The sequence below is a fragment of the Cebus imitator genome, unplaced genomic scaffold, assembly GCF_001604975.1.
Source record: "Cebus imitator isolate Cc_AM_T3 unplaced genomic scaffold, Cebus_imitator-1.0 Scaffold458, whole genome shotgun sequence".
In the NCBI taxonomy this organism is placed as follows: domain Eukaryota; kingdom Metazoa; phylum Chordata; class Mammalia; order Primates; family Cebidae; genus Cebus; species Cebus imitator.
Window position 1 is genome coordinate 885,101 of NW_016107773.1, and position 14,200 is coordinate 899,300.

Sequence of the window (14,200 nt, forward strand, 5' to 3'; positions counted from 1 at the left end):
TTTTTTTTTTTTTTTTTTGAGACAGGATCTCACTCTATCACCCAGGGTGGAGTGCAGTGGCGTGATCACCGCTCACTGCAGCCTTGACTTCCCGGGCTCAGGTGATTCTCCCCGAGCTCAGGGGATTTTCCCACTTCAGCCTCCTGAGTAGCTGGGCCTACAGGTGTGCACCACCATGCCTGGCTAATATTTGTATTTTATTTTATTTTAGAGACAGAGTTTCGCTCTTGTTGCCCAGGCTGGAGTGCAGTGTCACGGTCTTTGCCCACTGCCACCTCCGCCTCCTGGGTTCAAGCGATTCTGCTGCCTCATCCTCCCGAGTAGCTGGGATTACAGGTGGCCACCACCATGCCTGGCTAATTTTTTGTATTTTTAATAAACACGGGGTTTTACCATGTTGGTCAGGCTGGTCTTGAACTCCTGACCTCAGGTGATCCACCCGCCTTGGCCTCCCGAAGTGATAGGATTACAGGCATGAGCCACCCGGCCCAGCCTAATATTTGTATTTTTTGTAGAGACATGTATTTTGCCACGTTGTCCGGGCTGGTCTTGAACTCCTGAGCTCAAGCGATTTGCTGGCTTCTGCTTCCCAAAGTGCTGGGATTACAGGCGTAAGCCACTGTGCCTGGCCTAGGTAGATGCTTTTAGCTTTGGGGTATGATGCCTGTCCCCAGTATACAGTGAATTTAATTATTGCTAGAGCTGGCTGTTAGTTTTCTTTGAACATAAGGTACTCATTGTTTTTAGTTTGCAGATCCCTATTCCTTTTTAAAAATTTTCCTTCCCTTAAATGGCTTGCATGTTAGCAATAACATGCTTAAATGGTGCTATGTGCTAGATACTCTTCTAAGGCCTGTTACGTATATTAACTAATTTGATTTTTTTAAAAAAAAGTTATACAAATCAGAGAGGTTAAGTAACTTGCCCAAGATTACCCAACAGTACTAGGATTTGAACCTAAGTTTGTCTTACCCCAGATTCCACTCTTAACCTCTAAACTTTTAGTAGCGACAATAGTCGATGTTTATTGAATACTTAACTGTGTTTTAGGCATTGGAGTAAATATTTTGCAGGCATTATCTAATGTAAACACCCTAAAGTTATGTAACAGGTACCTTTAGGTAAGTAAACACTAGTATGACCTTGAAGGCACAGATAGATGAGGTAACTTACCCAATATCACTTACATGAAATTGGCCCTCAAACCTGTCTGATACAACTCATGCTGCTTGTAACTATCGTTTTCACCTGCCAAGGTAAACTCGGACACATTTGAACTAAAAAAAAGCTTATAGATTTTTGCAAATTAATATGAAATATCAGATATACTTTATGTGGATATAATATCTTCCAAATTTCAGGGATGGTAGTACTAGAACTGTAATCCTGCCCTAGCTGAACTTACCCTGCCAATAATTTTTTACAGAATTGGTAAAATGGAGGACTTTTTTTTTGTTCTTGGCCACATTGTTATCAACAGGGTGTAGATTGACATCAGTCTGTAGGTATAAACCAGAGTTATTCTTTGTGACCACCAAGAAACAGAGCAGTTCAGTTCAGGGGTTTGTTTCTGTGAATTTAGCACTGTGACCTGCATACTACAAGTCTATCTTGTTTTCTATCCATTGTTTGTATCTGGATATTGCAAAAGGTGGGGAAAAGACCAATCAGTTCGGCAGATAAGAGGTGCCTTGGAGTTTTCTTTTTGTTTTCTGCGGTTCATTAAATAGTAACTAGACCATGTCATTGTAATCTTCTGTAGTGAAGGTATGTTGAAGTTGTACTTAATGGAAGTGAGTCTAAAAATGAGCTATGTGAATTCAGAGAGGTACAACAATAGATAAGCCACATTTTATTTAGTTATCTAGTAATCAATAGCTTTTCCAAATTTCTGGAATGGGCAGAAATTGCTGGGTGGCACATTTTTACCCTTTATATTCAGACACATTAAAATTCTCAAAAACAACCCTCAAAACAGTGTACCCCTCTACCTTTCTGTAATTTTGTATTGTGTAGATTTGATAAAATTTATGTGTCAATCATTACCATTAATATCGATATTGAGCTTCAATTCTTATTTTTTCTACCAGTGGCTGCCAAATTACTAATATTTACAATAATTTTCTACTAAGATAATTTACTACTAATTCAATCACATACTTCAAATTGTTATGGAACTGCTATCTTCAGCATTGTGCTTCTGATAATTGATAGGTATAATTTTTTTTGTCCAGAGTCAACATGCCTATCCTTCCACTGTGCACACTAATAAAAGGAAAAATTGTAGTATTGGGTAAATTCATGTGCTTACACATATAGTAATTATGAGCACACTTCCCTAGAATGGGTAATAATTTATCCCTCCCTGGGTCGAATAGTCAAGAATGCTGATTTTAATTCTTACAGCAGCTCAGAAGATAAGGCAAGCAAGTGATATATGTAGTTTATTTTTGAAACTGATATGGAATTGGAAGATGAATCTATTATTAGCGTAAGTTATTTTTGCATTTAGGAATATTGCATCAGTAACTCATTATTTTTGTTTTGTTTTGTTTTTTGAGACGCAGTTTCGCTCTTGTTGCCCAGGCTGGAGTGCAATGGGGTGATCTCGGCTCACCGCAACCTCTGCCTCTTGGGTTCAAGTGATTCTCCTGCCTCAGCCTCCCAATAATTTCAGTTTTATGTTATTCTGAGTTAACACAAATTATCCAAGGAGATGGTGGATCATCTGCTTTGAGGTGTTTTTTTTTTTTGAGAACTTTGATGTATCTGAATATATAAGGTAAAAATATGCTACCTAGCAATTTCCACCCATTCCAGAAGTTTGGAAATGCTATTGATTACTAGATAGCTAAATAAAATGTGGCTTATGTATTGTTATACCTCTCTGAATTCACATAGCTCATTTTTAGACTCACTTCCATTAAGTCTTGTTTAGACCCATGAACATTGTCTTTTTTTTTTTTTTTTTTTTTTTTTTTTTTTAATAGCAGTTTAACACTCTTCACAGTTATTCATGTACATGTCACACCATCTACTACATTGTAAGTTCTATGAGGGTAGCTGTATCAAATTTATCTAACTCTATCTAGTATGCATGACATAGGAAGTATTCAATAAACATTTGCATGTTAGTGATAAGGATACAGGTTCTTAATGCTAAAGCATTTAAGAATTAGTATTTGATGTTTGATCATTAAATTTGAATTAAGAGGACTAAGACTTTTTGTTAAATGTCAAGTTGGGAAAAGTTGTCATTTAAATGAATTGCCTCTTATTTAACTTTGTATGATGATATATTTTGTTTTTATTTTGTAAAAAATTATTTTTTTTCTTTTTAGAGACAGGGTCTTGCTATGTTGCCCAGGCTGGTCTTGAACTCCTGACCTCAAGCAGTCCTGCCTTGGCCTCCCAAATGCTGGGATTACAGGCATGAGCCACCTCACTCGGCCTTGTATTACAATACATTTCGAGTATCCACAAGTAGACATAGTAGTATAATGAACCTGTATGTATCCATTACCAAGTTCTGACAACTATCAATAGCCAATTATGCATTTCTTAAATTAGACCCCCCAAATATACCCAAATATATATATGGCAAATTGTAACAAAGTTGCAAATTCATGCTTAAAGTGTCTCAAGTGATGCAAGTTTTATGAATATTTTTAATGCCTTTTGGGAAGAGGTATATTGACAATTTTTTTATGCTTGAAGTAAACCATAAATCTTTCAAAAAAATAAAATGTAGGATGCAATAAAACAAACAAAACAACTCTTTGACATAAATGTGATATGTAATCATTTGGAAATCAATTTGTTGACAGAGATAGAATTCCTATTTTAGAATACATCTCAGCTGATCTGTCTGTATTCTTAGACTGCATATCTGGGATGAACTCTGTAGGGTCACAGCCCTACAGGGTCGTGGGGTGTCCCCTATCGCTGTGCTGAGGTGCAGGATCCGAGAAATAAAGAGACAGGACACAGAAGGACAAAGAAAGCACAGCTGTGCTCAGGGGGCCATGCCACCTATAAGTGGAGACAGGAGAGGCCCTGAACGTCCAGAAGCATCTGTATTTATTGGGTATAGGTTAGGGGGGCAGGGTAGTGAGTGAGGTCATCTTTAAGGATAGTGATAGGGTCATGAGCAATAAACAGGGGGTTCACCCCCATTAGGTCACCTAGGCCAGGAGGTGGGCAGTGTGCAGCAAGGGGTCCACCCCCATTAGGTCACTGAGGCAAGGAGGTGGGCCGTGCACAGTGAGGGGTCCACCCCCATTAGATCACCGAGGCAAGGAGATAGGCCGTGTGCAGTGAAGAGGGTGTAGCGTGCAATATTTCTTATCCAGGAGCAGGCTACTTCTAAGGAATTCTATAGGAGGATGCTCTGAGCAACTACAGAGCTGACAAGGTCTGCAGCCACCTGCTGGCAGCTTCCAGTGAGTTCTGTAGGCGGATGCTTTTGAGCCAGCACGTAACAAGAGCTGATAAAGTTCACAGTCACCAAGGCATGATTTATACCGGAGGGATTTTAAGCCCTCGGATGCTTGCAGCATTGCCAGTCTGAGGGCAGCCTTCCACAAGAACTGGACGCAAGGTCCTACAACTCCTTTATCAGGAGGAGTGGCTCTTGCTCCACGCCTGCCATACAGTGGGTATCTTTACGATACTGAATGCTGCCGCCTGGGCCATGGATTCTTGTCTTGATATAACTGTTTTTCCTTAATTCATGCTCTGTACCGTGTCTGCTCTAGGCATTCCTCCGACTATGAACTAAGATATTATATATATATGTGGAAATAACTGAGTAGTAAGATATTCTTCAGGCACTCATTCTATAAACTAATATATGATTACATATAAAGGATTATATAAAAGGAAATAACTGAGTAGTAATACTGTAAGATATTCTTCAGGCACTCATTCTATAAACTAATATAGATTACATATAAAGGATTATATAAAAGGAAATAACTGAGTAGTAATACTGTAAGATATTCTTCAGGCACTAATTCTATAAACTAATATATGATTATATAAAGGATTATATAAAAAGGAAATAACTGAGTAGTAATACTGTAAGATATTCTTCAGGCACTCATTCTATAAACTAATATAGATTACATATAAAGGATTATATAAAAGGAAATAACTGAGTAGTAATACTGTAAGATATTCTTCAGGCACTAATGGTACCAGGAATCTGCTTAGCTCTCCTTCCTTGGTGCCTAGATGGGGGGTTACCCACAAACTCTGGGCAGAATTCACATTGGCTTCATTTGAAATAAACGAGACTTGAAATTCTTAGTCCATCTGCAGAAACTGTAGCCGGGCACTGAACAATTTTGACAGACCCAGTAGTCGTTACAAGTGTATATTTCAAGAAGTTCTGGCTGGGTCCTAGTTTGTGCTTGTGGCAGATGCAGTGAGAACTGGGAGGAAGTTGGTGAGTAAGCTTCAAGGAAGAAGTCATTTTTAGTACTCTGGATCTTCTTGATTTTAAAGCACTACAAAATGGTGCCTTTTCATTCCCATCAAGTGATTGAATATGTTGCAATCCCCAAGTCTCTCTAACTGTTCCTGTCAATCCAGCCACTGGATTGTTAACTAATCCATATTAGATGGGGTTAATATATATTCTGATGAGCCTGAAATGAATATATATAGTATCATTTTTATAATATCTAGCAAGGTTTGTATTTTCCCAAAACTTGAACTGAATTTCAGTTCGTAAAATTTATAAAAGTAATACTTGTTGTAAAATATTTTTTGGAATGCTAACATAGGTGATACACAGATGTCCCATTTCCATTCTTTTTATAGTAAATATGTTCTGGCATGATGTGAAGGTTTAGCAGATACATCAGCACTTAAGCCTAGATGATCTGGCATAATCTTTTCCCCAAGAATAGAAATTTTTTCTGCTTATGAAAGTAGTACATGTTTGTTTAAAAAACAAATCAATATTGACTTTTGCCCACTGTATAGCACTACGCCCCCACTTGTCCATGACCAGGGGCATATCCTGGTCCACCTACCTGAAAATGTTTGTTGCTAGCCTGGCCACGTACATAGGGGCTGAAGTTGTCCCACAGGTATTATAGGCCAACCTGAGCTTTGGGGACTGGAAGAGAGACAACACAAACCTCAAATTTCTCAGCACTGGAAACCTCAAAATATAACTGAATTATCTATTAATAAGATTTTAAATCTTAAATATGTATTTTTAGATGTATTAAAAGACAAACTGCTTGTCCTTAAGCACCTAATTCAATGCTAATTGAAAGAGGAGATGCTCAATAGGTACTAACTGATATATTGAGATTTAATTATGGTTTGACCAGTATTTCTTGGAAACTGCCAAAGCTTGTATCATCAGCTTCCTGAATGTGTTTTGAAAGGTAATTTAGTCTTGAATATCATGTGGGCTAGAATATTTAATTCTTTCTGGTATATTTCTTCAAATAGACTTTGAATATAATGGTGAATGGACATGCCACCATGCCTGCCTAATTTTTGTATTTTTAGTAGAGATGGGGTTTCACCATGTTGGCCAGGCTGGTCTCAAACCCCTGACCTCAGTGATCCACCCACCTGGGCCTCCCAAAATGCTGGATTTACAGGCATGAGCCACCACGCTGGCCAGTGGTTTTTCTTGTGTGCTTTTATTTTTGAAATAGGGTCTTGCTCTGTTGCCCACGCAGAAGTACAGTGGTATGATCATAGCTCGCTGCAGCCTCAAACTCCTGGTCTTAAGTAATCCTTCTGCCTCAGCCTCCCGAGTAGCTGGGACTACAGGTACGCACCACCATGCCTGGCAAATTTTTAAAAAGTTTTTGGGCCAGGCGCGGTGGCTCACTCCTGTAATCCCAGTACTTTGGGAGGCTGAGGTGAGCAGATCATGAGGTCGGGAGATGGAGACCATCTTGGCCAACATAGTGAAACCCTGTCTCTACTAAAAATACAAAAAAATTAGCTGAGCGTGGTGGCGCACGCCTGTAGTCCCAGCTACTCGGGAGGCTGAGGCAGGAGAATTACTTGAACCCAGGAGGCGGAGATCGCAGTGAGCCAAGATTGCGCCACTGCACTACAGCCTGGGCGACAGTGCTAGACTCTGTCTAAAAAAAAACATCAGTTTTTTGTATCGACGGGGTTTTGCTACATTACCCATGCTGGTCTCAAACTCCTGGCCTCAAGCAACCCTCCTGTCTCAGCCTCCCAAAGCACTGGGATTACAAGTGTGAGCCACCACACCATGCCAGTTTTTCCTGTTCAGTGTGATATTTTATCTTGCTAGACTACAGTGTGTTAAAATTTGTTTTACTAAATTTTCAAACATACTCAGAAGTGGAGAGAATAGTATAATGAATCCCCATATGTTCATCACCCATCTTTAGAATATTACTAAATAGTAAGATTTTGCTGCATTTGTCTTAGCTCTTTAAAATTTTTCTTTCTCCCTTTATGACCTAAAGGAAATTCCATATCATATCATTTTACTTCTACGTTCTTGATTAAGACACATAGGTTTTTGTTTTTTTGAGACTGAGTCTTGCTCTGTCTCCCAGGCAGGAGTGAAGTGGTGCAATCTCGTCTCACTGCAACCTTCGCCTCCCGGGTTCAAGTGATTCTCCTGCCTCAGCCTCCCAAGTAGCTGGGACTACAGGCACCTGCCATCATACCCAGCTAATTTTTTGTATTTTTAGTAGAGATGGGGTTTTGCCATGTTGCCCAGGCTGGTCTCAAGCTCCTGAGCTCAGGCAGTCCACCTGCCTCAGCCTCCTGAAGTGCTAGGATTAGAGGGGTGTACCAACACGCCTGGCCTGTTGTTTTCTTACATAATTCATTATCATACCTACAAAGTTAACAGTTGCTAATATCATCTTATACCAAAATTTCTCTGATAGACTAAGGTTATTTTTTAATATCTAAATCCAATCAAATGTTTGTATCCTGTAATGCTTTTATTGAAACAGCTATATTTCTTTTTCAGATTAGTGATGATGAACCAGGTTATGACCTTGATTTATTTTGCATACCTAATCATTATGCTGAGGATTTGGAAAGGGTGTTCATTCCTCATGGACTAATTATGGACAGGTTAGTAAGATCTTAAAATGAAGTTTTTTTACTTTTTCTTGTATGAATTTCAAATGTCAGCAACTGTTCTGGGTACTTGCTATTTGAACATAAACTAGGTCAATTTATTAAATAATAGATGCTTTCTATTTTTAAAGTCTTCTTTATCAAAAAAAAAAAAAAAAAAAGAGGAGGGCCTTACTAATTACTCAGTATCAGTTGTAGTTTAGTGGGAGTCTGTAGGGACTAGAACAAAGTAAACATTGAAGGGAAATGGAAGAAGGAACTCTAGTCAGAGTCTTGCATTTCTCAGTCCTAAGCAGGGTAATGGACTGGGGCTCAATCACATGAAGGCAAGGTCATATTTTGATTATTATGTCCATCTAGCTTGAAAATTTTCCACCAAATCAATTACAATGAAAAAACCTTAGCTGGTATTGAATGCTTGCCTTGTATGTCTGACTAGCCTGTGGTTTTATTTTAAAATTATAATATCAAAATGTTTGTGTTATAAAACATTCTAACTGTGGAGGCTATAAACAAGAAGATTAAGGTTCTCTCCTTTCAGCCTCCTGTACACATTTCTTCCCAAACACTAGCTGTGCACATATACTATATGCAGATTTGCATATATACATTTATATTTTAAGATGAGTGTAATTTTAAATTTTATAGGTCACTTTTCATATTAGTGCATCTAGAGCTATCTTATATATATATATATATTTTGGAGATGGAGTTTCGTTCTTGTTACCCAGGCCGAAGTGCAATGGCGCGATCTCGGCTCACCACAACCTCCGTCTCCTGGGTTCAAGCAATTCTCCTGCCTCAGTCTCCCGAGTAGCTGGGAGTACAGGTGTGCGCCACCATGCCCAGCTAATTTTTGTATTTTTAGTAGAGATGGGTTTTCACCATGTTGACCAGAATGGTCTCGATCTCTTGACCTCGTGATCCACCCATCTCGGCCTCCCATAGCGCTGGGATTATAGGCGTGAGCCACCGCGCCCAGCCCAGCTATCTAATATATTTTAAAGGTTGCATAGCATTCCATCTTATGGAGATATCATAACTGATTTAACCAGTCCACTATTGATAGGCATTATTTTGTTCTTACAGACTGTACTAGAAGAAACATTCTTTTACATATTTGGTATTTGTTCAGCTTTATTCAAGTGGAAATCCTGGGTCAAGGGGAAAGAGTTTATTGAATATTTTGGTATTGCCAAATTATCCTCCAAGAAGTTGAATCATTTTATACTCCTGATGTTATATGAGAGTGTCTTTTTCCTCACAATCTCTCTTTTTTTTTTTTTTGAGACAGGGTCTCTGTTGCCCAGGCAGGAGTGCAGTGGAGTGATCATAGCTCACTGCTGTCTCAACCTGCTGAGCTCAAGCGATCCTCCCACCTCAACCACCTGAGTAGCTGGGAATATAGGTGTGTGCCACCACTCCCAGCTAATGTTTTTATGTTTTTTAGAAACAGGGTGCACCATGTTACCTACGCTGGTCTTGAATTCCTGGGCTCAAGCCATCTGGCCCACCTCAGCCTCCCAGAGTGCTGTAATTATAGGCGTGAGCCACTGGCCTAGTCTCGACAATCTCTTTTAATATTATCCAAGAAATTTCATTTAATCAGAACCTGCCAGTTTATAGGTGAAAATGTTATCTTGTTTTTATTTTTAATTTTTTTAAATTGCAAATAATGTGATAGTGGTATGCTTGGTTTTTTTGAAGGTATCAAATTTTTTACTTTATGAAATAAGGATATACTTGATGGAGGCAAAGGATGTGTTACCTGGAAGATTTTTAAAACATTATTAATGCATTTTTTTGAGATAAGATCTTGCTCTATTGTCTAGGCTGGAGTCCAGTGACACACACAATCACAGTTCACTCCAGCTTCAAAATCCTGCACTAAAGTGATTTTCCCACCTTACCTCTCAAGTAGCTGGGACTACAAGGGTGTGCTACCATGCCTGGCTATTTTTTGTTGTCGTTGTTGCAAGGATGGGGTCTCACTATATTGCCCAGGCTGGTGTGGAAGTTTAATGACTAAGAGATGATTGTCATAAAGTTTAATGTATGAAACTCTCTATTAAATTCCTGATTTCATTTCTTTAGGACTGAACGTCTTGCTCGAGATGTGATGAAGGAGATGGGAGGCCATCACATTGTAGCCCTCTGTGTGCTCAAGGGGGGCTATAAATTCTTTGCTGACCTGCTGGATTACATCAAAGCACTGAATAGAAATAGTGATAGATCCATTCCTATGACTGTAGATTTTATCAGACTGAAGAGCTATTGTGTGAGTATATTTAATGTATGATTCTTTTTAATAGCAGCAGTAGGTTTTCTTATATTTTCTTTGAATTTCTGCAAACCATACTTAGTTCATTTCACTGGTTATAGTGAGATTTTTCTAACGTATTCACTAGTACTTTACATCAAAGCAAATATTGTCTTTTTTAAACTAGTTACCTTGGAGGATATATACTTATTTTACAGGTGTGTATGTGTGTGTTTTTGTTTTGTTTTGTTTTGTTTTGTTTTTCTTTTAATAAACTCCTTTTAGGAATAGTTCTTGGGACTTGGGATGCATTTTCCACTATACATACCCACTGATGGCAGATATCCTCTCTTGAGCTCGGTTGGTTTGCAGGGGAGTCATAAGTCCTTTGCAGCAAGGTTTGACAAATAAGGAGGGTCAACACTTGTTTTCTAGAAAGCACGTGGAGAGTTAGAGCATTGGCGAATTGAAGAAACCACTTTAAGAAAAGGGGGAGTGCAGGTATACTCAAGACAGTGAGTTGCGCCAGAAACCACTTTTGATTCACAGTAACTCTGCCTGTGTCACACAATTGAAATGCATCACAACATTGACACTATGGATGAGACAAAATCAGTGTGATCTTTAACAAGTGACTTTCATCCATAATTTGATCATACACAAATGTTTGATTTTTATTACATTAGACTATTGTTTTGTTTCTGATTTTATGTTGGGTTGGTATTTCCTGTGAGTTACTGTTTTCCTTTAAAATAGGAATTCCTACTCTTCAAAGATTAGAACAAATGTCCAGTTTTTGCTGTTTCATGAATGAGTCTTGTCTATCTTTGTAGAGACTCACCTTATGTTCACATTTTTATTGAGAACCACTTACCTACATTTAACTTTCAATCAGCCTCTCCATTAATCATCTATTTGAGCGACCCAAGTTTTTGACCTTTTCCATGCTTATGTCAGTCCTATAGGTGATTGGGCAGCTATTTAAGTATTATAGACATTTCCCCTATCCCATTAAAACCCTTTATGCCCATGCATCATAACATTACTTCCTACTCATTAGCACCTTTTAACTTGTCAGAGTCTTGCTTGAATTAGAGACTTGTTTAAACACAAAATTTAGACTTTTACTCAAAGAAAGTGATTGATTGATTGATTGATTGATTGATGGTTTACACTAGGACTTCATTCTAGTCAGTATAGCTGCTGGCAGTATAGCTGGCCAGCCTTTAATATACTGTTGCTTAAAGTCAAAGCATGTACTTAGAGTTCATGGTATAATTTATCCTATTGGTCTTCTATAACCTCTTCCCCATCCCCATCAGTCTTAAATCAGTCTTGTTAAGTTACGACTAATCTTTGGGGATTTGTGCAGAATGTTATTTTAGATAAGCAAAAATAAGCAAAAAAGGAGAGTTTAAGATTTTCTTTTAAAAAGCATTTTATAGTTACAAGAGCAATTTTGAGTGGTAGAAACACTTTGACCTTTTATTTCCATTTTCTACTTACAGTTTTTTTCCTATTTGTTTTAGATCTTAGAGGATTATTAAGCTGAACTCCTCAACTGATAAAAAGCCTGACATCTTAAACATAAGCAAAGCATATTTTTAGGTTAATTTTCACATAGAAAGCAATGTATTTTAGGTGAAATTCTGTGTAGAGATACTATTTATTTAGTATTTATCGACATGCTTATTTTTTTTAAAAAGGCTTTACTGGGGTATATTTTATATAGCATAATAATCCCATGTTTTAACTGTACAATTCCAAGCTTTTTAGTATATTTATAGAGCTTTGCAAGGAAGATATACTGTTAAACAGTAGAAATTGTGAAAGCCCTTCTGATAATATCTCTTAATTTGGTGATGGCTCATGCCTGTAATCTCAGTGCTTTGGAAGGCCAAGATAGGAAAATCACTTGAGGCCAGGGGTTCAAGACCAGCCTAGGCAACACAGTGAAACCCGGTCTCTACAAATAATAAAAATAAAAATATCTGTTGATTTGAAGTAACTTTTTTTTAAAGACAGGGTCTCATTCTGTCACCCAGGCTGGAATGCAGTAGTGTGATCACAGCTCACTGTGGCCTTGACCTTCTGGGCTCAAGTGATTCTCCCACTTCAACCTCTCAAGTAGCTGGGACAACGGGTGTGCACCACCATGGCTGGCTAATTTTTTTTATGTTTGTAGAAATGGGGTCTTACTATGTTGCCCAGACTGGTCTGGAACTCCTGGGCTCAAGCAGGCTTCCTGCCTCAGCCTCTAAAAATGCTGAGGTTACAGGTTTGAGTCACCATGCCCAGCCTGAAGTAACATTTCTATCCTATTTAGTAATTCAACAGCTTGTCATGCAAGATATTCACATATGCATATAAAGCATTAGGCAGCCTAATTTGACAAAACTGTAAAATGGAAATTTTAAATTGTTTGCAGCATTAATAACATTGATGTTAGTATGATTTTTACATGCTTCTTGACCAGTTTGAAAGAGTGAGTTAAAAGCTGGTTGATCCGTACTAATCCTAAATAAATATTCTATGAACTATTAAATGTTTACAGAATATATAAAGAAGCATTACGATGTCAACACAGCAGGTTTTTTTTTTTTTTTTTTTTTTTTTTTTGAAATAAAAACTCAATTTTTCTTATTTTAAAAAATGCTTATTAGAAAACATGCAGCTGGGTGTAGTGGCACGTGTGTAATTCTAGTGCTTTAGGAGAGCAAGGTGGGAGAATCACTTCAGGCCAGGAGTTTGAGACCAGCCTAGGCAACATAATGAGACCCGTTCTCTACACAAAAAGAGATAATTAGTTGCACATGGTAGCATGCACCTGTAGTCCCAGGTACTTGGGAGGCAGAGGCAGGAGTATCACTTGAGCCCTGGAGTTTGAGACTGCCAGAGTTTGAGACTGAGTGGAATGTAGTACTGCATTCCAGCCTGAGTGACAGAGGGAGACCCTGTCTTTTAAGAAAAAAAAGAAAGAAACAACTGTAGAAAATTGTAAAGGATTTAAGTCATTCTGAATATCACTGCCACTTTTTATTTAGAATATTTTAAAGAATTTTCTTTCTCTATGCACACACATATGCATACTCTTAATCAGAGTAGCTAGCCAGGATTTTATTTACCTTGTGCCTAGATGGGAAATTATGTGGGGATTCCAAATACCTATTTCATTAAATTAAAGATGTCACCGATTTTAAGACTTAACACTATTTTTTATGCTGCCAGGAAAGAAAACACTTCCAGTTATAGTTGTAAATTGCCACCAATTGTAATTCATCAATTTTAGAGCTATTATTAATAAAATGTGAATGTGCATCTTAGAGCAATGAAATATAGTACTGTATATTTGATGACCTTTTCTGTAATATTCAGAAAGTAAAAGTTAAAAAAGGGCAAAGCATGGTGGCTCACACCTGTAATCCCAGTATTTTGGGAAGTCAAGACGGGAGGATGGCTGGAACCCAGGAGTTCAAGACCAGCCTAGACAACATAGCAAGACACCATCTCAAAATATTAAAAATAAGTAAATAAATAAAAAGAAGGTTAAGTATGCAAATGTATTTCTTTTGTTGTAAATTTATTTCAATTTTATAGTGACTTTTTTTTTTTGAGACAGGGTCTTGCTCTGTCACCCAGGCTAGAGTGCAGTGGCGCTATCTTGGTTCACTGCAACCTCTGCACGGGCTCAAGCAATCCTTCCACCTCACTCTCCAGAGTAGCCAGGACCAGAAGTGTGTGCCACCGCACCTGACTAATTTTTGTATTTTTTTTTATAGAGACAGGGCTTTGTCATGTTGCCCAGGTTGGTCTCAAACTCCTGGGCTCAAA

General features: G+C 38.1%; 1 protein-coding gene across 1 annotated transcript in view; it reads left to right on the forward strand.

Annotated features, from left to right (window-relative positions):
* The window catches only part of HPRT1 (hypoxanthine phosphoribosyltransferase 1), a 37,544-nt gene that overhangs the window by 1,849 nt on the left and 21,495 nt on the right, over positions 1-14,200 (forward strand). Inside the window, exons 2-3 of the mRNA XM_017511977.2 lie at positions 7,997-8,103; positions 10,204-10,387. Of these exons, the coding sequence (XP_017367466.1) occupies positions 7,997-8,103; positions 10,204-10,387 (291 nt within the window). The remainder of the gene's footprint in view (positions 1-7,996; positions 8,104-10,203; positions 10,388-14,200) is intronic.